The sequence below is a fragment of the Bos javanicus genome, chromosome 22, assembly GCF_032452875.1.
Source record: "Bos javanicus breed banteng chromosome 22, ARS-OSU_banteng_1.0, whole genome shotgun sequence".
Classification (NCBI taxonomy): Eukaryota; Metazoa; Chordata; class Mammalia; order Artiodactyla; family Bovidae; genus Bos; species Bos javanicus.
The window spans coordinates 43,480,608-43,507,063 of NC_083889.1; the positions used below are offsets into that span (position 1 = coordinate 43,480,608).

Below are 26,456 nucleotides of genomic sequence, written 5' to 3' on the forward strand. Positions count from 1 at the left end.
GTAACCACAGTTACTGATTCCTTTGTATCCTTCCAGATATCTTTATGCATGAACACATAAACAATAAATATAGATTTTCCCTCCTTTGCACAAAAGGTAGATTATTATATACACTGTTTTGTGCCTCATTTATCGTGTTGTTTTATCATCTGACAATACATATCTTGGAAAATTCTCTCTTTCAGTACAAAGACATCTCCCTCATTCTTCTTATAGACTTTATGATGAAGTAGAATCTCAAAAAGTCAGCCCCTTTACTTCATCACTCATCCTATAATGCTCTTGTGATCATCTCAACAAACACATACATAATGTAGCTACAATAAGAAATCCCTGGAATTTAGAAAAATCTTCATTGTGATTTTTTTATTATAAAGAATTTATTAAAGTATGGAATACCTACAAAGTGAACAAATAAAAACTGTACAGTCTGATGAATCACTACTAAGCCAACATACTCATGTAATTATCACCAAGATCAGGACATAAAACATTAATAACACATCATCTATATGACTGCTGACATTTCATGATCTACTAGTATCTAGGAAATATGTCAGAGAAAATTAAAAGTGTTGAATTCCTAAACTTTCATTGGGGGTACAGTTTGGGTGCATATGCTTCTTACATTCCATTTCACATAGCTTGATTTTTGTTATTTTTCTTTTAAATGTTTAATTAAATAGTTGATACATATAAAAATAAACATGAATAACAACTAAAAAAATAATAAAAGAAATATCCATGTCCTTAACACCCATCTTTAGAACCCATTCCCTATCCATCCCATGGCTCAAGCAGTATGTTTAAGGGTTAAGAGTACAGACTCTACAGCCAAACTGTGCTGGAGTCTGAATATAAGTTTACCACTTACTAGCAGTAGGATTTGGGGAAGTTAAAGTTTTCTGCATTTTTATTTATAACCCCTTTTACTTATAAATGAGAATAATAATAATGCCTGCTTTATAGCAAGTACTCTTTAATTATGAGAATTAAATAAGTATATACATATGTAAATTATTTAACACTTTACAGTATATATTATGTAAAATTTAGCTATTTTTATATTCTCTCTCTGCCACCCTCAAGAGGAAATATGTTTACCATTCTATTACTATATATGTAGTAAAATGGATGTATGAATGAGTATTGTGATTTTTAAACTTTATACTAACTGGCATCATAGTCTAAGTATTCTTTTAACTTGCTTTTTTCATTCAAAATTTCTCAGTTCACTACACTGACATACACAGCTGTTGTACATTCCTGTTCACTTCTGTACAGTATTCCATAGTGTAAATTAGAAGAAATGTATATGTATTTCTATCAATGGGCATCTAAACTGTTTCCAGTTTTTGCTATTGTGAAAAATGCTACTACCAACATGCTTGAGCATGTCTCCTGATACAGATTTATAGAAAGAAAATTTTTCTAGCATATATATCTAGGTGAAAAACTGCTGGGTCACTAGATATATACAAGTTTAACATTGCAATAATGTCAACTTGTTCATTAAAATGGTTATATTATAGCATCACATGCTTTTATTAGAAGAGGTTTTAAATCAGTGATCTAAGCTTCCAATTTAAGAAACTGGCAAACAGAAGAGGAAATTAAACCTGAGGAAGGTAGAAAAATGGATACAATAAAGATGAGGGCAGAAAGCTATAGAACAGAAAGTAGAAAAAATAATAAAGAAAAAATCCATTTTAAATACTTGATTCTTTAAGAAAGAAATAAAGCTGATATATGTCTAGCCAAAATAATGAAAACAGAAAAGATACAAATTATCAGTATTGAGAATGAGACAAGTAACATCACTACTGATTCTATAGACATTAAAAGGATAATGAGGTAATGTTATGTTATGCCAATAAATGTAACAAATTAAATGAAACAGACAAATTACTTGAAAGACACAACCTAATGAAGTTAACAGGAGAAGAAAAAGACCTGAAAAGCTATATAGCTAACAAAGAAATTAAACTTACAGTTTAAAACATTCCAACAGGGGTACTCTTTCTGCCCCCTTCTGATGCCTATGTCAGAAGCTTTCTCTATCTCCTTTACACTTTAATAAAACTTTATTACACAAAAGCTCTGAGCAATCAAACCTCGTCTCTGGCCCTGGATTGAATTCTCCTCCAGGGGCCAAGAATCCCGGTGTCTTCGCGTGATTCAACAACAACCTTTCAATTCTACATACACCATTCTGGAGCTTGCCTTTCATTATTGTTGCTCTGGCTATACCTCATAGCACTGTGGGATCTTAGTTCTCTGGACCAGAGATTGAACCATGTTCTCTGCATTGGAAGCACAGATTCTTAACCACTGGACCATCAGGAAGTCCGTGATTATCTATTTTATTTAGAGTAGTGTGTATCTGTCAATCCTGAACTCCTAATTTATCCCCCTGCCCCTGCTAACCCCTTTGGTAACCATCAGCCTGTTTTCAGTATCTGAGCCTATTTTTGTTCTGTAAGTAAGTTCATTTGTACCATTATTTTAGATTTTGCATACAAGTGACATCAAACATTTGACTTAATATGACATCATATGTCTGACTTAATATAATAATCTCTAGGTCCATGTTGCTGCAAATAGCATTATTTCATTTGTTTTATGGCTAACAAAATACTCATTTTTATATATAATTAGAGACTTTTTAAATGATAAAATATATTTTAGTAATGTATACTATTTTCAATAATAAAAGTATATTTTATTAAAGAACAGTGTAAAGCAATATACATCATCTTTGTCATAGGTCTTATTTATTGTGCCTGAGCATAGTGCTTTCTGAATCTTAAGAGTAATGAATTGAACCCTCCACCCCCATTATCTGGTATGGTCAGTAGACCAAGTAAAAGATGTGAAGTTATTTGAGAATAAAACATTATTTTTCACTTTCAAAAAGTGAATTTGTGTAAGGTACTGCAATTTGTGTAAGGTACTAAGTGTTAAAGGGATCTGGCACATTAAAACAATCTAACAAAAACAAAACAATTCCAGTCCTAAATATTTTGTATGAATGCCTCTGGGCCCTTCAGAGGTGCTGCAGTAACCAAAAAATAAAAAATAAAAAAAATAAAACATTCCAACAACAACAAAAAAGACAGATCCAGATGACTTCACTAGTAAACTTTTAACATGCATTTAAGACTAATCTTTCATGAACAGAGAAGCAAAAAGCCTGAACTAAATATAAGTAAATCAAATCCAGCAATGTAAAAAAGGATAACACGTACAATCAAGTGGATTTTATCCCAGGAATATGAAGTTAATTTCGTATTCAAAACTCAATCAGTGTAACTCATCATATCAAGAACACAGCATCAGAGCCCTATTGCTCTAGTGTCACCCACACTCGATACTATCTAACTTTAAGATGAGTATGTATGGTGCCTCAAGGTCTCCATTTACAGTTCCCTAGTTACACTGAACATCTTATTAGCCATTCTTACTTCTTTTGGGAGTCTCTTTTGACCACTGTTTCTGTTGGGTTGTATCTGGTACTAATTTGGACAAAGTTCTTTTTACATTCTGGATATCAATCCCTTACAAGTGATGTGTACTATAATTATCTCTTTTTTTTTTTGGTCTTCATTTTTTTTATTCTATTGAATGAAAACAATTAATTTTAACATTTCAATTTATCGATATTTTACTTCAGTGTGTTGTTTCTGTGAATTATTTCTGGTATTCTTTCCTACTCCAAGGAAAAAAATAGTCTAGATTCCCTTACAAAGTCTTAAAAAAAAAAAAAAAGACAAATTTCTTAAGTTAGTATTTCTACAATCTCTTTGAAGAAAGGTACTGTACTGGCAATAACTTTTTCAACTACATACCAAGAACAAGGCACTGTACCTACGCTGAAGGGATACAAGGCAGCACAGGCCACTGTCTTTTCTAGAGATTGCAAATTTCTGAGGGCAATAATAATTAAGGAGTTGATAATATATAATCAAGAATAATATAATTTCCAGAATAATATATAATCAAGGGGTAAGCTTTGTCATAAACATGATCCAAGTTCATTTTATGAAGACAAGGGGTAAACTAGTGAGAATTGTGACAATCAGCAAAATGTTGTCACAACAGCATTAAACTTTCATCTAATAAATTCTAATTTAGAATAAGAAAATCCAGAATTTATCCAAAATATATCTATACTTAAAACAGCCGAGAGATTAAAAACCACAAAGTAGGAATTAATGAAAAATTTTCAAGTGACAGCAATAGAAAATGGAAAATATAATAAAAGTAACAATGTAAAACATACATAAAAATTATATCAGTTTTTTATTTTGTGCACCTGCACTGCTTAAAGCTATATATAAAACTCAGACTTACCCAGCCCAACTCTGCAGATAATCAGAAAATTCAAAAGCAAAAGAAAGCTTAGGTGAGCTGAGTAACAGTATTAACTGCTACTATCAGGGTTATTGGAGAAGGCAATGGCAACCCACTCCAGTGTTCTTGCCTGAAGAATCCCAGGGACGGGGGAGCCAGGTGGGCTGCTGTCTGTGGGGTCGCACAGAGTCGGACACGACTGAAGCGACTTAGCAGTTAGCAACAGGGTTTTACATAGTCATAAACCTGGAGCTATGACACTAATAACAGAAAAATCAGAAAAGAAAAAGAGTATTCCCCTTTAACAAATCTTTTTTAAAGTGGCTTTTAAAAAAAAAAGTTTTTTTTTCCTCTAGTCCCAACATTCAGATACCTACACTCCAAATATCTTGTTCTGGGGAATAATATTTTGGCAGCAAGAGTCAAATATCAGAATTAAATACATATATATTTTCTACACACACACACACACACATGAAACATGGCAACAGTAATCAGTAGAGCTACAATGAAATCTGTAATTTTCTTACCTGTACTTCCATGTTGCAATGACAGAGCAGTAGTAATACAGATAGTAAATAGTAAAACTAGGAAGCAATAATGACTAACTTTTATAATGGAACCACCTAACAATGGAAAATGCCTTTTAATCAGTTTCTCACACACTGTTCAAAAAGTTTAATTATTGTTACATCAGGTTTCAAAACAGATGCAGCTAAAACAAAGGATAAAATTCTGATACAATTCTCAAATCAGGTAAGGAGGGGCAGGAATAAATGAACTATTAAAACCAAGAACAATAGGAATAATAAAGCTAAAAAAAATGAAAAAGAAAAACCACAATAATGTCAATAAACTTCACTGATGCTTATCTGAAAACTCTGCCTCCATACAACTGACAATTATGAACAAAAACCTCAGCTTACAGCATCAATTTAAAATGGCAAGAGCAGTACTACTACATAAATTTTATGCTTTAAAATCTACATCTACTGAAGTAAGTGCTGTCACTTAATATTTGCCTCTGACTTGGACATTCGTATACAATATTCTCTTCATTATCCTTGTAACTTCTTTCATTTTTCATTCAAAACAGTAAATCTATACTTCTGACAATGCCAGAAATGGCATTTAAGTTTATTCCAGAATTCAGAGTAACTGACCAAAAAATACCTTGAAATGAGGCACAGAAGTGGAATTTTGTAATATGCCAAGAGAAAAAGAATCTTGAAAATAAGAAATCATACTTGGGAAACTTCGAATTTTGTCTACTCATTATGAATCAAGTCCTCACCATTTTCCTATCACTTTATTATTAAGTCCACCTTAATAAATCAGATGGGTATTTCATAACCCACTGTAGAACATATCAGCCTAGTTATCAGGGTTATTTGGTTGGATTAATGGGAGGCATGACTTTCCCCTAAATTACAAACCAAGATTCTTAATCCCAGGGCTTGGGCCTTGGTTCCTTCAAGATTTCTGCCCTATTGCCCCATCAACACTTATACCTTCACAGTCTTCCAGAAATGGAACCTGACAAGTTCGCCGCCATCTAACCCCAACTGCCTGGTCCATCCAGTATTACAGCTCCTTGGAAGGAAAGTTATGACCAACCTAGATAGCATATTCAAAAGCAGAGACATTACTTTGCCAACAAAGGTCCGTCTAGTTAAGGCTATGGTTTTTCCAGTGGTCATGTATGGATGTGAGAGTTGGACTGTGAAGAAGGCTGAGCACCAAAGAATCGATGCTTTTAATCTGTGGTGTTGGAGAAGACTCTTGAGAGTCCCTTGGACTGCAAGGAGATCCAACCAGTCCATTCTGAAGGAGATCAGCCCTGGGATTTCTTTGGAAGGAATGATGCTAAAGCTGAAACTCCAGTACTTTGGCCGCCTCATACGAAGAGTTGACTCACTGGAAAAGACTCTGATGCTGGGAGGGATTGGGGGCAGGAGGAGAAGGGGACGCCAGAGGATGAGATGGCTGGATGGCATCACTGACTCGATGGATGTGAGTTTGAGTGAACTCCGGGAGTTGGTGATGGACAGGGAGGCGTGGCATGCTGTGATTCATGGGGTCGCAAAGAGTCGGACACGACTGAGCTACTGAACTGAACTGAACTGAACACACAACTGCCACTAGACTATCCCTCTGGCTTCATGCCTTTTCACGAAGACTTTTATACACCAAGTACACCTGTTATTTTCTACCCTAAATCTTCAGGGTCCAATTCAAGCTTTCTCCACCTTAACCACATAGAGCTCTTAATTCCATTTAGAACTTAATTCTTCCCTAGTTGTTTATGGAGTTAGCTTTGGCTTCCCAATTAAACTACAATAAGCTCCTCGAAGATCAAAGTAACATCCTAATACTTTCATTATGCCCCATGTTGCCTAATATAGCATATACACTCTTTTACATTTCCTGATTAACTAGATTTTCATCATATAACTTATTCAACTGCTTTAATTCCATATCAAGCATCGTAGGCCAAGTATGCTAATGATTTTTTTGTTCCTTTTAAAGGGAAACCATACAAACTTGGTAGTGCTGGATAATGGATATTAGTAAGACTATTTGAACTGTTTATACTCACAATACTTGTGTTACTAAATGTGTGGTTGTCTTTTCCAACACTACTTTTCCAACTTTCTAATACAAGCTGTTCATTCGTGTTTGTGCTTAGTTGCTGAGTCAAGTCTGACTCTTTGCGACCCTATGGACTGTAGCCCACCAAGCTCCTCTGTCATTGGGATTATTCAGTTGAGAACACTGGAGTGGGTTGCCATTTCCCTCTCCAGGGTATCTTCCTAACCCAGGAATCAAACCAGGGTCTTCTGCATTGCAGGTGGATTCTTTAGCAGCTGAGCTATCAGGGGAGCCCCAATACAAGCTGAGTGTCCTACAATTCAATTCTGACATTATCTGCCTGGAGTGGATTCCACATTCAAAAAGTTAAGGGCTCATTCCCACAAGACTGCCCCCATTTCTAATGCCAGTCAAAGTCCCAGGTTGTCACTGACACCTCCAACAAGGATATAATTTAGGAACGGTCAAATGAAACAGCTGCAAAGAATAAGATATGGGGGAAAGGGCAAGAAGGTTCCATGTCTTTTCAGCTGAGTCACCCTTCCAGGACCTTGATGTGATCACCAAACCGAAAGCTCCCAGAACCTCACTGTTCAAGAGTCTTTATAGAATTCAGACTTCATTCAACCCGCTACCCCTCCTCTTCCCAGAGATGGTAAGCAGGTCTCACAGTTCCAGCCCTCCAATCACTTTGTCTTTCTGGTGACCAACATCATCCTGACCAGCACCAGCTATCCAGGGTCTGCCACCCACCAGTTACCTTATTAACATACAAAAGACACTCGATAAGAATGATAAATTCAGGAGATTCCAAGAGTTTTAGTTGTGTGCCAGGAACCTCGGACAAAGACCAAATATTTTTTTACTGTGTCACACTACTTCTTTAACACATTCAAAAAAGTTCCAAGGTATCAAATAATTTACTTAGTTGAGGAGACTCTAAAGACATGATATTCAAAGGAGAGAAAACGTTTTTAATCATGAAAAAGCATACTTATGAAAAATAAGCTTATAGGTTTTACTCTGGAAACACATCAACTAAAAATACAAAGAAAAATTAAAAGAGATACAAGTTATTGAGTACAGATCTCCCTAGACTTACAATGATGTTACGTCCCAATAAACCTATTGTAAGCTGAAAACGCATTTCACCCATCTAACGTACTCAACATCATAGCTCAGTCTGCTACTGCTGCTGCTAAGTCACTTCAGTCGTGTCGGACTGTATGCGACCCCAGAGACGGCAGCCCACCAGGCTCCCCTGTCCCTGGGATTCTCCAGGCAAGAACACTGGAGTGGGTTGCCATTTCCTTCTCCAATGCAGGAAAGTAAAAAGTGAAAGGGAAGTCCTCAGTCGTGTCCGACTCTTCATGACCCCACGGACTGCAGCCCACCAGGCTCCTCTATCCATGGGATTTTCCAGGCAAGAGTGCTGGAGTGGGGTGCCATTGCCTTCTCCTAGCTCAGTCTAGCCTACCTTAAACATCTTCACAACACTTAAGTTAGCCTACAGTTGGGAAAAAACATGTAACACAAAGCCTATTTTATAATGAAGTGCTGAATACCTCATGTAATTTATTGAATACTATGCTGCTGCTAAGTCGCGTCAGTCACGTCTGATTCTGTGCGACCCCATAGACGGCAGCCCAACAGGCTCCTCTGTCCCTGGGATTCTCCAGGCAAGAATACTGGAGTGGGTTGCCATTTCCTTCTCCAATGCATGAAAGTGAAAAGTGAAAGTGAAGTCGCTTAGTAGTGACTGGAGTGGGTTGCCATTGCCTTCTCCGATTGAATACTATACTAAAAATGAAAAACAGAAGGGTTGTGTGGGCACAGACGGTTGTAAGTGTATAAGCTGTTTACCCTTGTGACTGCACAGTTGACGAGGAGCTGTGGCTTGCTGTCACTAACCCTGTACCCCAAGGGAGTACCATACCACACATTGCAGGAAAAGATCAAAATCCAAAACCTGAAGTACTGTTCTACTGAATCTATTATCACTTTCATACCATCATGAAGTAAAAAAATCCTAAATTGAACTACTCTAAGGCAGAGACTGTTTGTGCTTATTCCATGCCAAGCATTCTGCTAACTGCTTTATGTGAATTCTCATGGTCTCTACAATGATCCTTAGGGCAAATCCCACTATTAGCCTCCTTTTACAGATGAGGGAAAAGGAGACACAGAGACTCCCCAAGGTCACACGTCTGGCAAGCAGTGGAGCCAGGATTCCAACTAAGGTAGCCCAACCCTAGAACTTCTACCAGCAGTGTTTGACTAGTCCAAAGATTTGACAGCAGTTTTATTCTACCCTCCGCAATTCTGCTAACTTCTGTGTTTGCATTTCCCAGATTACATCATTCTCTTTAGGCTTTTCTGCCTTAAATACACACGATTCCCTGGGGCTGGAAAGTCCTGCTCTTTTTTATACAGAGAGTAAAAAACTCATTCTTCAAACAGTAGCTTAAAAACAACTTTCTCTGGAAAGTTCTCTTCACTCCTTCCATATTTTCTACCCGCAATACTAGGATAAGGAATACATCACTCCCTTAGCTCCTTGGAAACAGTAATTCATAAATACTTCTATTGTTGGACTTACTTGTATTGTAACTGTATTCTTCAGTACTACATACTGGGCACTATCTGGTGGCTTAGTGGTGAAGAACCCACCTGCCAATGCAGGAGACTCAGGTTTGATCCCTGGGTCGAGAAGATGCCCTGGAGAAGGAAATGGCAACCTACTTCAGTATTCATGCCTGGGAAATCCCATGGACAGAGGAGACCAGCAGGCTACAGTTCATGGGGCCGCAAAGGAATCAGACACAACTTAGCAACTAACAACTGGGCGCTACACTGCTCTGTCTGCACAAGAGACACTGAGATACTTGTTAAAGACCAGAAACAGTCCCAGTTTAAGCACAACTATGAATACTTCCTTAGTCAAGACAACATCATTCATTCCACCAATATTTTACCATGCTCTATGAGCCTGAATATACAAGAGAGTCACTGGTGAATAAAATTATTATCTTAAGATCTCCAGGTTCAGATTGAGACTTATACAGTGCACCTTTCCAACCATTTCTCAACTCCCACATGAAGACTTTGGCATTAAAACTTCTCAGTAATACCAAAATTTTGTCACTACTTCCCTAGTATCAATATCTTACTCTTGGTTAGACTTTTGTTTCAACAAATGTAAAGTTTCGAAACACACTCTCTGTCTACTAAATTTAATAAACAAAAGTCTAACCAAGAGTATAAGGTATTCACACTAAGAAACGAGTGACAAAAATTACGCCACACCGTACTTCAAAAGCTGCTCTGCTGGTCCTACCCACTTTGAACTCTACACTCTTCCACTTCCTTACATACTACTTGGTTTCACAAGTCTATTTCAGCATCTAATATCTCTTTTTTCCATAGGAGTTTTTTTTTTTTTGAGATTTAATTCACATACCATACAATTTACCAATTTAAAGTATACAGTTCAGAGCTGTGCAACCATCAATCACAATTTTATAACATTTTGATCATCCCAAAAAGAAACCTGTACCAATTTAGCAGTCACTCCATGTATTTATCAGCCAGGGTTGTCTAGAACAGAGCTAAGGGGATGTAGGTGTGTGTGCACACACACACACACACACACACACACACACACACCATATACATATATACATACAGAGATAAAGATTTATGTTAAGGAATTAGCTCCCGTAACATGCTGGGGGCCGACAAGTCTGAAATCTCCAGGGTAGGCCAGCAAGCTAGAGAAGGAAGAGCTGCTATTGCAGCCTGGAATATGATGGCCCTCTGAAGGCAGAATTCCTTCTTGGGGGAAACCTCAGTCTTTTTTCTTTAGGCTTTCAACTAATTGGATAAGGCTCACTCCCATTCTTGAGGGTAATCTGCTTTATCCAAAGCCTACTGATTTAAATGTTAACCACAATTTAAAAATACCTTCACAGCAACATCTAGACTGATATTTAACCAAAACAGGACACCCTGGCCTCTCCAAGTTTACACATAAAATTAACCATCACTTTTCCCATTACTTCCTGCTCCTCCAAACCACTAATCTACTTTCCTTCTGTGGAATTGCCTATCCTGTTGTTGTTGTTGTTTAGTAGCAAAGTTGTGTCCAACTCTTTGCAACCTGTGGACTGCAGTATACCAGGTTTCCCTGTCCTTGCCTGTCTCCCGGAGCTTGCTCAAGCTCACATCCATTGAGTGGGTGATGCCACCTGACCATCTCATCCTCTGTCGCCCCCTTCTACGCCCTTCAGTCTTTCCAGCATCAGGCTCTTTTCCAGTGAGCTGCCTATCCTGCACATTCCATGTGTGTTAGTTGCTCAATCGTGTCCAGCTGTTTACGACTCCATGGACTTCCCTGTCCATGGAATTCTTCAGGTAACAATACTGAAATAGGTTGCCATTTCCTTCTCCAGGGGATTTTCCCAACCCAGGGATCAAACATGGGTCTCCTGGATTACAGGCAGATTCTTTACCAACTGCATGTAAATAAAATTAAACCATATGTGGCCTTTTGTGTCTGGCTTCTTGCACTTAACATAGTGTTTTCAAGGTTCATCCATGTTATTCCATGTATCAATATTTCATTCCATTTAACTGCCAAATAATATTTTTTTATATAGTATACCACACTTTATTTATCCACTCATCAGTTGATGGATAATGAGTAGTTTCTATTTTTTTTCTACTATGAATATCTGTACAAGTTTTTGTGTGGACATATGTTTTGATTTCTTCTGGGTATATACACAGAAGTAAAATTGCTGGTTTATTTGATAACTCTATAACATTCCCTTTTACTAAGCAAACTTTTCCAAAAAATTCAAACCTATAGATTTTGTTTATTCTACAACCAGCTACCACAGCTATACTAGTAACATACAACATTATCTTACCTTCTATCCCTGAACTTTGGAAGTGAAAGGAAATTTATAATTGGCATCTAATAATATAGTTAATATTTCTACATTTAAATAGTTAAAAAACAAATTAATTCATTGTTTTCTAAATTAGATTTACTTATAGGGGGAGGTTCATATATATAAATTAAAATACAACCCCAAACATATTATACTTAGAAATTATCCAGTGAAGGATGTAGAGAGAAGGGAACTCATACACTTTTGGTGGGACTGTAAATTGGTGTAGCCACTGTGGAAAACAGTATGAATATTATTCAAAAAACTAAGAATAGGACTACCATATGATCCAGCAATTCCACTCCTTGGTATATAGCCAAAAAAAGCAAAAAAGACTAATTCAAAAAGAAACATGCACCCCAATGTTCATAGCAACATTATTTACAATAGCCAAGATATGGAACCAACTTAAGTGTCCATCAACGAATGAATGCGTAAAGAAGATTTGGTACATATATACAATGAAATACTACTAAGCCACAAAAAAGAATGACATTTTTCCATATGCAACAACATGAATGGACCAGGATGGTACTATGCTTCGTGAAATAAGTCAGAAAGAGAAAGACCAATACTGTATGTTAACCCTTATACGTAGAATCTAAGAAATAAAGCAAACCATTGAATATAACAAATAGACACACAGATACAGAGAAGAAAATAGTGGTTACCAGTGGGAGAAGGAAAGGACTGGAGTAGGAGATTAAAAGGTACAAACTACTATCTATGAATGCAGCCCACTCCAGTATTCTTGCCTGGAGAATCCCATGGACGGAGAAGCCTAGTGGGCTACAGTCCACGGGGTCGCAAAGAGTCGGACACGACTGAGCGACTTCACTTCACTATCTATGAAATATATAAGCTATAAGGATAAATTGTACAGCACAAGGAATATAGTCCATTTTTTATAACAACTTTAAATGGAGAATAATCTTTAAAAATCGTGATCTACTGTTATATACGTGAAACACATTTTGCAAATCAACTATACCTCAATAAATATAAAGTATGTTTATAAATTATCTAATGAAAAAAGAGTATTTTTTTAGCATATTATATACTATATAATGTACCTTTTTATAGTATATTATACTATCTGAACAGTGATACTACAATATCTTTACATGTAGAGTTGTTTTCTTTTTCAAATTGTAAAAATTTAAGTGATGAATAAATACTGTTTGAGGAACTGACCTTCAATTAAAACTCTATACAGATTTACTACAAAAAATATCTATGAAAAAAAAATATCTATGAGTTAATAGACAATAAGGTTTTTATTTCAATTTTTTTCTTTCAGTCTATTGCTCACTAACTGGTTGGTGATGAGATTAACGATGACTAATTGTGTAGAGGTGCTGAGGAAGCAAGCAACAGAGTGATCAAGAGTATGCATTTTGCAATCAAATGACTGGGGTTCGAACCCTGACTTCACCACTACCTGTGTTACCCTGAACAAAAAATTCCTTCGCCTCCCTGAAACGTACGTTTTCTCACTGTGAGGATAATAATAGTACCTACTGCATAAGTCTGTTGTGAGGATTAAATGAGATAACGTATATAGAACTCAGTATACTACCTGGTAAGCACTCAATGAAGTGATATTAATTTTACAGCAGTCTAGATGCTGGTCTTAACTCAGAGCGTATCAACACATTTTAGATAAGCTTATTACAATTCACTTGATATCATCAGCTAACAGGTACATACAGAATTATGATCCAATTGCTTATGAAAAAAAAAAAACAAAAAAAAACTATTTATCTATATAACCAAGTAGACAAATGCACAGTAGAAATTCTGAAAATTACATACCAAACTAATAACAATGGTATTAGAAGGGAAGAAGGTAAAAGGTACCTATGTGAAAGATGATGTACATATACTCCACATACTTCCCTATTGCTTCAATTTTTATAAGAATATATTCCTGTTACTTGTGCAAATAAAAAATAAGAAAATAAATAATAGCTTGAAAATCCATATTTGAAATTCATTTCTACCTGGCTCAGCTAGAATAAGTCAGTAGTTATAAATGTAGATAAAACCATAAGCCTGAAAGTATAGATAAAACCTTAAAGCAAATAAATAAGAAAACAAACTTTCCTACATTTTTAAATTAAAATCTAATCCAGATTATACATTTTACAAAGGATTCAGTAGAATCACCAAAGTCTTCCATGCTTTTAAATACCTACACAAACTTTCCTTTTTCCTCTACACCTGTCAGTTGTTCTCTTTATAAAGGATTAAAAATTTACATGGCAAACAAGTTTTTCCAAGGCCGTTTCATTTATTTGCATAAACACTCAAATCCAAATCAGTTGCCTGAATGCAAACTTAGGAAAAAATACATTTATTGCTAGGAGTAGTAGGGGTATGTTTAAAAAATGCTAGCTGACTCAGAAAAATAATTAACTCAGATTCTCTCAGTCTTTGGAAGTTTGTCATACAAGTTTTTCAGTCATACTCCCAGAAAATAATAGATTAGATTACCCTTAAAGAGAGCAAAAGACAGATTTTCATTATAATTGTTAATTCCATAATAAGATAGTTTAGAATAAATGTAGCAGCTAGCTTTTATTTCAGAGGGAAACAATCTAGATTCTGGTTCCACCTCTCCATAGCTACTAAGAGGTGACCTTGGGCAAATAACCTCTAAAGAGCAAACTCTTTTTTCATAAAATGGAGCCAGTCTTCGGTTGCTCTACCTACCTCCTACGTGTTATACAGATCAAGTGAAATAAGAAAGTATGCTGAATATTATTAAATCCTTAAAAGTATTATTTTGCATGAGAATGGATATAAATATAATGGCTCAAAATTATATCACCAACCACAAGATTATCTAAGATACCAAAACACCTGGCAAAGTGCCTTGGACACTGCAACTGCTCTATACGTAATGATTTATACAAACACTACCTATTGGAAATTGAGTCTGTGATCTCAAATTGAGAACTAACTCGAATGACCTTCTGCTTTTTGACCCTCAGGGTTCGCAGAAACAGAGACTGCTTCATTGTTCATTTCACTCATTCAAACATTCATGTACTGTCTAGTCCCTTGTTCTCAAAAGCACACATCTGGCTGAGCAACAGTACATTTGCATCACAGTTATTTTCTTGTTTGTGTCTCATAATGAAATTATATACAAAGTTTTATGGGAACAGAGAGGAAGAAGCAATTAATTCTTCAGTTAGTGGGAGTAGGGAAAGGTTTCACACTGGAACTGGGCCTCAAGGGACAAAGGGGAAAAGTCATTCTGGAAGACAAAATAGCTAAAAAAAAAAAAAAAAAAAAGAAAGGAAGGCACTTTTTCAAGGGACAGTGAGGACTGTCACATACTGCAGAGTCTGGGGCAAAGGGTAAAAAAAAAAAGAGTAACAGAAAACAAGAGCTGGAAAAAAAACGGAAATGAGAGACGGATTTTGAAGGCTTTGCATGGTGGCTCAGAGGTTAAAGCGTCCACCCACAATGCGGGAGACCAGGGTTCGATCCCTGGGTCAGGAAGATGCCCTGGAGAAGGAAATGGCAACCCACTCCAGTACTCTTGCCTGGAGAATCCCATGGAGGGAGGAGCCTGGTAGGCTACAGTCCATGGGGTTGCAAAGAGTCAGACACGACTGAGCGACTTCACTCACTCACTCATATCATGCTAAAAATCAATGGGGGAAAAAAATTAATGGTATAGCAACCTAGATTTTGAATAGGGGTATATCAACTGTTCATCTACTGGCAGTGGCAGTGAGAGAAGCATAGGCAGGAGTCTTTAGAACACTTCTGCAGCTAACAAATGCCACCACTTTTATCAATTCAAGTAGCTAACATATATCAAGAACCAATCTCACAATCTTTTCACTTAAAACTCTGAATGACAGATACCCTCCGCACTATTTATAAAAAAGAATAGATACTAAGCTTTAACATAAATACCATTTGAGAAAACCAAATAGGAGCCTGAGAAGGTAAAGAGTAAATTCAGCCAAGGGAGTAAAGTCAAATAAGTAGAACAAAAATGTTTAAAGCGTATACACAGTCCATATTTTAAACAATGGATGGATAAGATGGATAAAATATTTCATTAACTTTCCACTACTGTGAAAAGTAAGACAGAAGGAAATGATTACGTCCTGGGGATATATAACCGGGCCTTCCAAACATGTTTACATTAATATGTATTAAACATGTCAAATACATGTCTTTCTCACAAAAATCAGCTCTTTCTGACCTTTATAACTTCTGTCAACAACCACAACAAAAAAAATAGGCATCTGTTGAAACAAAACACAAATAAACAAAATCAATGAATATAGGATCTGCCACTCTCCCCAAAAACTGAGGCCAGGATCTCAGCAGTCATATAGGAAGAAGACAAAAGAAAACAACCCTGGTTGTCAAATTCTGGAGATTTCTCCCTTGCAGTGACTTTCTTGCAGTGTCCTTGAAACATACCACATCATTCCTGCTTCTATGCCTTTACTTGAGGCATTAGATTTCTTCCCACCCAAAACTCCTTTCTGACTGATTCTGGCTGTCTACCTTCTGCCCTATTCAGAAAGTCCTAAGGTCTTAGCTCAAATTGCATCTCATCCATGAAACCTTCCCTACAATCTCCAGTCCATATGGCACTTCTCTATTTGCTGAAGTCCTAACAGACAACACACTTGTCTTTTTTTCACTTTCTGGCATTTAGTCATTTTCATTCCTTCTGTGAACCTGGCCTGTACCCCTACAAAATGGCATCGTATCTAAGCTTTCACAAAACCCTGGAATAGCAGAGTGGTTAAGTGCTTGGATTCAGGACTTCCCTTGTGGCCGGGTGGTTAGGACTTCGAGCTTCCACTGCAGCAGGGGTCAGGTTCCATCCCTGATCAGAGAACTAAGATCCTGTGAGACAGAGGCCAAAAAGTCTTAGCCATTGGACCAACCAAGGAACTCCCACCTATCTTAAATAGATACTTAAGTATTAAATAAGCTAACACGTAAAGTATTTAGAATAGCATGGTAACAGAGTACAAAATAACTTAAGCTAATGGTTATCCGTTTTCCTTGTTCCAGGTCATTCTACATATTGTTTTATCACTCGTATATTATGGTTTCATATGTCAGTGCTCTGCACAGAACTCTCCCTGTCTTTCCATAGCCCGTGGGTCCACGTCCTGGAAAAGTAAATAAAGGCACTCCACAACTTGTCTCCACTCTCTACTCAGCTTCAGTTACTCAACATCTACTTCATAAGAAATAAAAGAAAACAACACATAAGGCAGAGATCCTCTTCTCCAGGGTCTGACAACTCATCACAAAAACAAGGCACAAACATGAAAACATACACACAGCCAATATTCTCTCACAGCTACTATCATGGCAACTCTCCAAAAGGACCCTTCAGTCCAACAAGATCAGTTTCCGTGTCTGTTTTATTCCACCTTCATCCTCTTATACACAAACACAAGTCAGAAAAGCATCTTCTCTTTACCTGTACCTATCTACTCCTATTTTAAAGTCTCAAATACCATCATTCTCTTGCCATTTAAACTTAAATAATACTATCTTAGCTTAAATCAACTGTTCTCAAGGTGTTTAGTCACCCTCTTGATCTGAAATATAAACTCCTAAAAAGGGGTAACAATTTCTCACCAATTCTTATGATTTTTCTCCCCCTTCCCTCACCCACCACTATGCCCTACACTAAAACAGATCATGATAGAAGAGGTGCTCAAGAATGTGTTGAATTTAAATTTAAAAAGTGAAACTGGAAGTAGACAACTACCACTAGTACTTACTACTTGGTGAACTACAGTGAGACTGGAAATAGACTACTGTGTCAGCCACTAGACTATTACTGGTTCACAAAGATTCAAATCAAACAGGGCCATCCAAATCAGGAGGCAGTCCTGCTTTACTAGCTCTTCTGTGTAACCACCATATGGACAGATTTGCTTGCTCAGTGGTACCTTGAGTCAACAGAAAAATCGTAACATGCTATTATCTGCCATCTAATTTGAAGAGTCTGACCTCCAAAAAGGAGTGAAAGATGATACACAGGGCCGGAATCCAAGCTGGGCAATATCCACCTGCTACATCACTGAGTAGATGATTTGGGGAAGCTTATTAAATTCCACTTTGTGCCAAACCTGTCACCAGGTTTTAAATACCATTAAAACATTCCTTGAACTTAGCATTAAAAAGTGTCACCGAGCTCTCCATCTGCCTACACTTTGCAGATTTCCTACAATAAACATGTATGGCTTGACTAATCAGAAGGTTTTAAGTGGTTATTTCTTTCAGCTTTTAAAGGTCTTCCCTTAATGGCAAACGCAGAATGCAACACTCATAAATTGAAAGTCAACCAAAGGGCATATTACCCCAATTCTCCACTTCCCAGGTAAGGTGCCAATTTGGACAAAATGGTCAACTTCTTGTGTTTCAATTTAAAAAATTACTTCCACACATGCCATCACATGAAAGAAAAAAATGTCGCTCTACCTTCCTAAGATTCCACAGCACTACAGCAAATTGCAAAGACCTGCCTAGATAGTTCCCTTGTCTCTCCACTCCAAATACCCTCTTCTCTAAGGACTGAGCCCTTAGTAAGGGCAAGCAACAGGCTGCTAAGTGATTTACATGATTACCTGAATCGTGAAAACAACGAGTGAAGTGAGTGAAGTCGCGTCTGACTCTTTGCGACCCTACAGACTGTAGCCTACCAGGTTCCTCTGTCCATAGGATTTTCCAGGCAAGAGTACTGGAGTGGGTTGCCATTTCCTTCTCCAGAGGATCTTCCCGACCCAGGGATCGAACCCGGGCCTCCCGCATTGTAGGCAGACGCTTTACTGTCTGAGCCACCAGGGACTATTATTATCCCCAGAAGAGAAACCTGAAGTTTAAAGTAGGTTGAGGAAAAACAAACAAACTTACCTGAGGCAATGCATACAGAAGGAGGGGATTCTAGTATTATCCAAAGAAATTTGCTGAGAATATATATTAGGCTTTGGGGACTTTTGTTATGATACAATTATAACAAATCCTTCTACTAGAAATTTCATACAGAGAAAACAGTAAGTGATACTTGGTCAAACTGTGGGTTTTCTTTGTAATTATGTACCTTACAATATATGGCACATAACAGATGCTCAATAAAAACCTACTGTCTGTTCAAACCTAAATTTTAAGTAGTTAATTCCTAGAGCAATTTGATCACATGGCAAGATCTGACAGGTTATTTGTCTTAACTAGATTAGGTGGTACAATAATCAATAGTTATATCGAACTCTAAAGTCAAGGCCTCACATTCTGAGTATGTTTTAGCTAATAAAAGCAAGAAAGAAAAAAAAATTCAAATGGTAGAAATAAGCTGTGATCCTGATGAGGTTTTCTAATAAATTTCATTCAAAAGTTTAACGTATCATATCAATTTATACAAAAAACACTTACTATTGATATGTCATCTCAAAATAACCCATTATGCAGGTTTTAGTATAACCATGAAAAGCACTGTTCATGTAATCACTGTTTTTCAACTAAGTAAAAGAAAAAATCTGAGCCCCCTCTAACTACTGAATCAGAATAAAAATGGTGCATGTACAATGTACTTTAAGAAAACTTATTATCTGATTACGTTGCATCATAATTGTTACCCAGGGACATAAAAAGACAAAAATGTAAAAGCTGGTTAAGGCAACTAGCTGGTAACTGCTGTCTGAATTTGTCTGCTGGAAAGATGAGTTCTTTAAATAACTATTGGTAATCTATGAGGTCTTTCAGGCACCCAAACTTTAGTTCCCAGGGAGAAAAAAGGATCTGTTCCACAGATAAGGAGCATCTGGTGTTACACAGAAAAATAACATACTTTTTAGTTCTCATTCTACATACAGAGTAGGATATAGATATTATGCAAGCACAGAGCACTTGGGCAATCTTTTCCTCCTTTCTGTGAACAACAATTTATATAATAATTCCTTGATTCAGGAGTATTCCTTTCTCTCTTCCTTTTCAGGCTCAGGTTTCCTTCATTTCAAAACACAACTCTTCTAAAAGATTTAAATTCTTTTTTTAAAACAGACTTAATCATTAAACTCAGCAAGAGGATCCAAAAAGTCAGGAGGTAAAACCGGAGATATTATTAGTCTTACATAACTTAATTCTAAGTTGGAACGGATTCAGTAGCTTAACTAAAACTTGAGATTTAAGCACAAAGATGAACTCTTTAGTGTATTCTCCACATACAAAGATAGTTTTAAAATTGAAAGGATCTTTTTACCCAATTTTTTTTCTTGTATTCGTAAGACATAAGCACCTACATATACAGTTAATTAGGGTGCCAATATAAAAATGCTAAAATATTCATACATAATGAGAACTAAATTCATCCTATAACATCTAGGTAATGCAATAATCGAGAGTTGGATATAATTTCAGAAAATAATTTTAACAATGATTTCTAAATATCACCTTTGTAAGTATGCGTTAGTTGTTTTTAATAAGTGCTGAAGGGCACATCAACAGTGATTTTCAAAAGCAATTGGTATATGTTCATCCAATTTGCAAACAAAACTCTGAAATTATAAAGTTACAGTTGTTCATGCTTAATTAAATTAGCTTTGATAACTGCAAATTACTCCTTCATAGGTAAATACGTATCAAATCTTTTAAAAATGTAAATTTACACAAACACTGTCCTTTGCTAGAAAGGTCCTCAGTTAAAAGCTGTGGTGTTAACTACATCTCATCACTGAGACACTTGAGCCCCAGGGTAGTACTGGCCACAGATTCCCTGCATTGCTCTGGGAAGTGCTGCTTTCTTCATCAAGCACTGAACTGCAAATTCACCTTTCGGAAAAGAACGAAAGCAAGAAGCCAAGTTTCACTATCTAGTTTTCTAAAATGCATTAGGGTTTAGGATTTCACTGGGAATGACCACGTTATCAAGATGCCATCGCCCTCTCGAGGCATTTAATTACAATTCCTTCTCTGTTTTCCATTCAGTCACTAGAACCAGACACACAAAAAGTTGGGTTTCCCCGCCTGGCTGAAAAGTCTCCTCTGGGTGCAAACCCTGGGATCCTGCATACATTTACGCAGAAAGCGCAAAGGGAAACGAAAAGCAACGACTGTTAGACAACTTAGTGACATTACCTTGCCCGTCTTGTGATCAAACCAGACGAGAGCATGGTTCCTGGACAGCACTTTGCAATCAAAGGTAGCATTATTCTGCGCTGGTCGACAGCGGGCCACGGAGCGGCCAATTTTAATGGGCTCGTCCAGGTAGACATGACGCTCCTGAAACGGGTGTGAGTTCGGCCGGCAAGTGAAGATGGCCAAGGCTGACGGCATCGAGGACAGACTTGGGGGTGTCTCTCCTACCAGGGACAAAGAGGAGTTCCACCGGATCCGAGCTGCCCTTCACAAGCCTAGACCCCCTTATCCCCCCCCACAATTTTAAATTAAAGCAAACTGTACATTGTCTAAGCATAACCAGTGAACATCAACAACTCTTCACTTGGGTGGGAAGACAAGCCAGCGCAAGCCCCATCACCTCCTTGAAAACCCAGCAGCGCCTTGATCACCCTGAAGTCCCCAACTGGCGGCTTTCAGTCCATCTTCTTCCCTGGGAAGTAAAGGCTCAAACACCGGACAGCTTCGGCCCAGAAAACTCCTGGAAGACAGTTTGGGGGCTGGAGGTATCCAAGCAGATGAGTCACACGCCAATTCTTGTGTTTTGTTTGGGATCGTGGCCGCTTTTCCCCCTCGGTGGCGGAAATGTTGCAGCACTGCAGCATGAAGGAAGGGTCGGTGCGGCCAGAAGGGTCCTTGCGGGCGGAAGAAAGGTGTAGCTGAGCACCCCTGGGCGGCCACCGCCCGTCCTCGAGGGCCTCGGGAGTGGTGGGACAAGGCGATGGAGGAGGCGGCGGAGGGCTCTAGACGGCCAGCGGGACAGTCTGCATTGCCCCTGCTGCGCGGAGGCCGCCCGGGAGGTGGCACCGGGTGCCCGGACCGCCCGGGCTCAGGCAGCGGTGGCTGGGGTCCTTGGCACGAGGAGCTGGGGTCGGCGGGGGCGCGGGCAGCGGCCGAGGCGGGACTCCCGGGCACCTGGCGGGCGTCCCCGCGACCAGGGCGGGGATCCGGCTCCGCAGGCGGGTGCGAACCGAGCAAGGCGCGACCCGGAGGGAGGCTCCGGGGTCTTGGGCCGCAGGAAGTTGGTCCCCGGACGCCTGGGCTCCCGGCTGGTGCTCAGCACACCGGTCGCCTCTTCTCAGGGTCGCCCCCGCGAGGGTCGCATCTCAGGGGCAGCAGCCGAAGCTCCAGGCGGACGAGGAGGTGGGGGAGGGAGGCTGGCCCGGAGATTGGGGGAGAGGCCTGGAGGCCCCGGGTTGGGTCCGCCGCAGCTTTCACCACTCGCGGCCGGTGGGACACGCTCAGGCTGTGACCGACGAGGAAGGAAACTTTCCGACCTGAGGGGGAAAACATCAAAACAAACGGCCGTCAGGCGCCGGTGCCCGCCCGCCTCAGCCCTCGCCCCTCTCAACCCACCCCAGCCAAACCCCGCGACTGGCTACGACCTCGGCCGACCTCTCTGCGGACGGGCTCAGGGGATTGGGAACCCAGACGCCACGACGGGTCCACCTTCCCTTGCCGCCGCCGCCTCAGCTTACCTTGCCAGCGCCAGCCGCCATAGTGACTCTGACTGAAACCTACCCGGTGCACCGCCACGGGAACGCGCACCCTTCAAAGGCCCTCCTACCCTTCTCCCGCGCCGTAGTCGGCGGGGTCACGTGACCGAAGCCGCTGAAGCCATATTGGTCAAGGGCGGAAAAGAGGGCAAGCCAATTTTCAACAAGCTTCCAAACGCCATCTTAGTTAAGGGTTAGACGCTTCAAAACCGTGGGGCAACCTTTACTACCATTTTGGTTAAGGGCAATAAAAATGTTTTTGACTTATTGAAGGTTTCCTAAATGCAACTTGCCAACTTCCTACATTACCATCTTGGTAAGAAGGCGCCTGCTTTTCCTAAATTTTATTCACTATGGTCCTGGATGAAAATACCAATGAGCAAGGAGGACAAACTCATCCGAAGATGTTATTAGCATCCATCTTAGCTGTGGGCAACACAGTACCCCACAGCTGCCCTAGGTGTGAGCAATTAAATTCCCACAAGCCTTAGGATTTGTGCATCTTAAGGTCCATTCTCCCCTTGCCAGGTATCCTGCCCGGAGGAAAATTTTTTTAGTCCCTGCATTCCATTTCAAATGAGCTTACTGTAAACTGGGCCTATCTTGTCCCCCAGGGCTCCTAACTCAGATTCTACCCCGAAATGAGTGTTAGTTATATCAGAAAAGTTAACATCACGTTGCTTCCAGAAAGAGGTCGAACAATTTCGAATATGAAGAAAGGTATTTCCTGCACTCAAAATAGTAAGGTAGATAAGGAGTCATTAGTCTCAAAAGGGAAAGACTTCGCCAAATCTAAACGAAAATTTCAAGAAAAAGATAGAAGAAATGAGCCATACTCATTTAGAATCAGTGGTGACTTCATTCTTCAGATTCCTTTAACAGCAGGCTTCACCACTGTGTGACCTTGGGCACATTTCTAAACCACTTCAAGCCTCGTTTTGTCATCAATTACATGGAGATAATACTTAACTCACCTGTTGTGAGAATTCAAGGTAGTAATCCATTTGCTCATAAAAGAGTAACGGACAGTGCATTTCAATTCGTATATATAGAATTGAGGCCCGGTCCCATGCTCGGTCCTGAACCCTGGAAACACATAGGTGCATAAAACCTCATATTTTTCTTCTGGGATTACACCTGAGTACTATGAGATAGGGATGGGGAGAGAAGGGTGACAAACAAAGGTAATTTCACTTTGATGTAATCAGGGCTAAGCAAACACTGGGTACTAAAGGAGTCAGAGATGCGGTAACTGAACTGAAAGAAGGCTGGTAGGAAAACCACAATAAATATAGTATTTGATGAATGGCTTCATAAGGTTCCAGGGAGAAAAAGAATACGGCTCTTTGAAACAATGGGCCAATATGCCGAGCACATAATAGTGACTAAATAAGTATTGGATACATGATTGAAAAGTACATACTGTTACTAATTATTACAAAATAAACTTATATGCAGAGTACATCATGAGAAACGCTGGGCTGGAAGAAACACAGCTGGAATCAAGATTGCCGGGAGAAATATCAATAACCTCAGATATGCAGATGACACCACCCTTATGGCAGAAAGTGAAGAGGAACTCAAAAGCCTCTTGATGAAAGTGAAAGAGGAGAGTGAAAAAGTTGGCTTAAAGCTCAACATTCAGAAAACGAAGATCATGGCATCTGGTCCCATCACTTCATGGCAAATAGATGGGGAAACAGTGGAAACAGTGTCAGACTTTATTTTTGGGGGCTCCAAAATCAGTGCTGATGATGAGTGCAGCCATGAAATTAAAAGACGCTTACTCCTTGGAAGGAAAGTTATGACCAACCTAGATAGCATATTCAAAAGCAGAGACATTACTTTGCCAACAAAGGTCCGTCTAGTCAAGGCTATGGTTTTTCCAGTAGTCATGTATGGATGTGAGAGTTGGACTGTGAAGAAAGCTGAGCGGCGAAGAATTGATGCTTTTGAAGTGTGGTATTGGAGAAGACTCTTGAGAGTCCTTTGGACTGCAAGGAGATCCAACCAGTCCATTCTAAAGGAGATCAGTCCTGGGTGTTCTTTGGAAGGGATGATACTACAGCTGAAACTCCAGTACTTTGGCCACCTCATACGAAGAGTTGACTCATTGGAAAAGACTCTGATGCTGGGAGGGATTGGGGGCAGGAGGAGAAGGGGATGACAGAGGATGAGATGGCTGGATGGCATCACTGACTCGATGGGCGTGAGTCTGAGTGAACTCCAGGAGCTGGTGATAGACAGGGAGGGCTGGTGTGCTGCAATTCATGGGGTCGCAAAGAGTCGGACACGACTGAGCGACTGAACTGAACTAAAAGTATTAGAATATGTGTTAGATTATAGAAGATTATAAGGACCTTGTATACTTTTCTAACAGTCTTCACTATTTCACCAAATATGTACTGAATTACTACTGTGTTCCTGATACTGTATTCTGGAGAAAAATAAGGATGTGTTGAAAAGTTTTAATATAAGAGGATGAAATTTTTTTCATTTGTAGTAACTTTTAGGCTTTTGTAGAATAAACTAATATAGGACTCTCCACATAACCCTAATCAGTTCTGTGCATGAACTTATAAGTCACTTAACTTAAAAGTCTTTTCATTCATTCACTCTATAAATATTTTATTTGAAGGTGGGAAACAGCTACTGCCATAGGTCCTGGAAATACAACAATGGAAAGAAAAAAAAAAGACTCCCTTGAGTTGTTCACTATTTAGGTGATGAAACATTACAATAAGATTCTTGCTGTAATGAATTTATCAAGGATAATGGGAGCATGGTAGAGTAATTAAACTGACGTGAAAAATGAGTAGGAATCAGGATTTCCCTAGTGGTCCAGTGGTTAAAATTCTGTGGTCCCAATGCAGGGGGCCCGGGTTCAATCCCTGGTCAGGGAACTAGATTCCACATGCCACAACCAAGAGTTCACGTAAGCATAAGGAGAGGTGGTCAAGAAAGAAGGACATAGAAAAGTAGTTTCAGTTGCTGAAGGACTTGCAGGCAATGAATGCAGTGGTCTTCAGAATATTGCCACCTTTCTCCTAGAAGACTAAAGTAAAATCATGAAAATCAAGGTTTCAAAATCAGACATTGCATCACCATTTAAAAGCACTGTAAATTATAAATGATTTAGCTTCTCTGAGTTTCAATTTCCTCATTTGGAAAAAAAAGTAGATGGTACCCCACAGAGTCTTAGGATTAAATAAGATAACATTAGGATAAAATAAGATAATGATGCCTAGAAAATAGTAGATGCTCAAAGAAGGTCAGTTTCTATTATTATTACTAATATTAAGAATTCTTCCAGCCTTCCACATACAGTAAGAGGCAAGTTGTATTATCTCTAATTTGCATATAGAGAAATGTATTCATAAATGTGGGTACAAAACATATCTCTTTATGTTCAATTCTACTACGGTCTCTTAAAATGAATGTTAAACAAAGAGAATACGCTTTTTCACGTATTTTTCCAAAGAAAAGCTGGGACTGCTATAACCTAGAAGGGTAAAAAATCTTATGAAGCTATGGAGGGTGCTGGAAATGCTAAAATGGCATTGAAGGCGTTCTTCACCCACTGGTATTTGGTAGGCACAAAAAAGGCTTAAATTAAGACATCTCAAACATGAGATATTTTGAATTCTAAGCCATGTGGGTGTTGCTCTCTATGATTCTGTATCCATACAATACTTTAATTAAATAAAAAGCATGTTATGTTTTGAGAAATGTGGAATGATAGTATTTCCCAATGAGTAGCTTTCTCTTCCTCTTTGATTTTTATTTTTTAAATAAACTGATCATTACTACCACTGCCATGATCCATGCTACTTTTCAATCTAAGAAAAAGAAAGGAAGAACTGCAAAATTATTTCCCAAGTAC

At 38.8% G+C, this 26,456-nt stretch overlaps 1 protein-coding gene across 33 annotated transcripts in view; it reads right to left on the minus strand.

Moving 5' to 3' along the window:
• SLMAP (sarcolemma associated protein) overlaps positions 1-21,747 on the minus strand; it is a 152,434-nt gene extending 130,687 nt beyond the window's left edge. For all 33 annotated transcript variants that reach the window (XM_061396563.1, XM_061396554.1, XM_061396560.1 and 30 more), the window contains exon 1: positions 21,039-21,747. In XM_061396563.1, coding sequence (XP_061252547.1) covers positions 21,039-21,236 — 198 coding nt within the window. In that variant the 5' untranslated portion in view covers positions 21,237-21,747. The remainder of the gene's footprint in view (positions 1-21,038) is intronic.
• Positions 21,748-26,456: the final 4,709 nt, after the last annotated feature.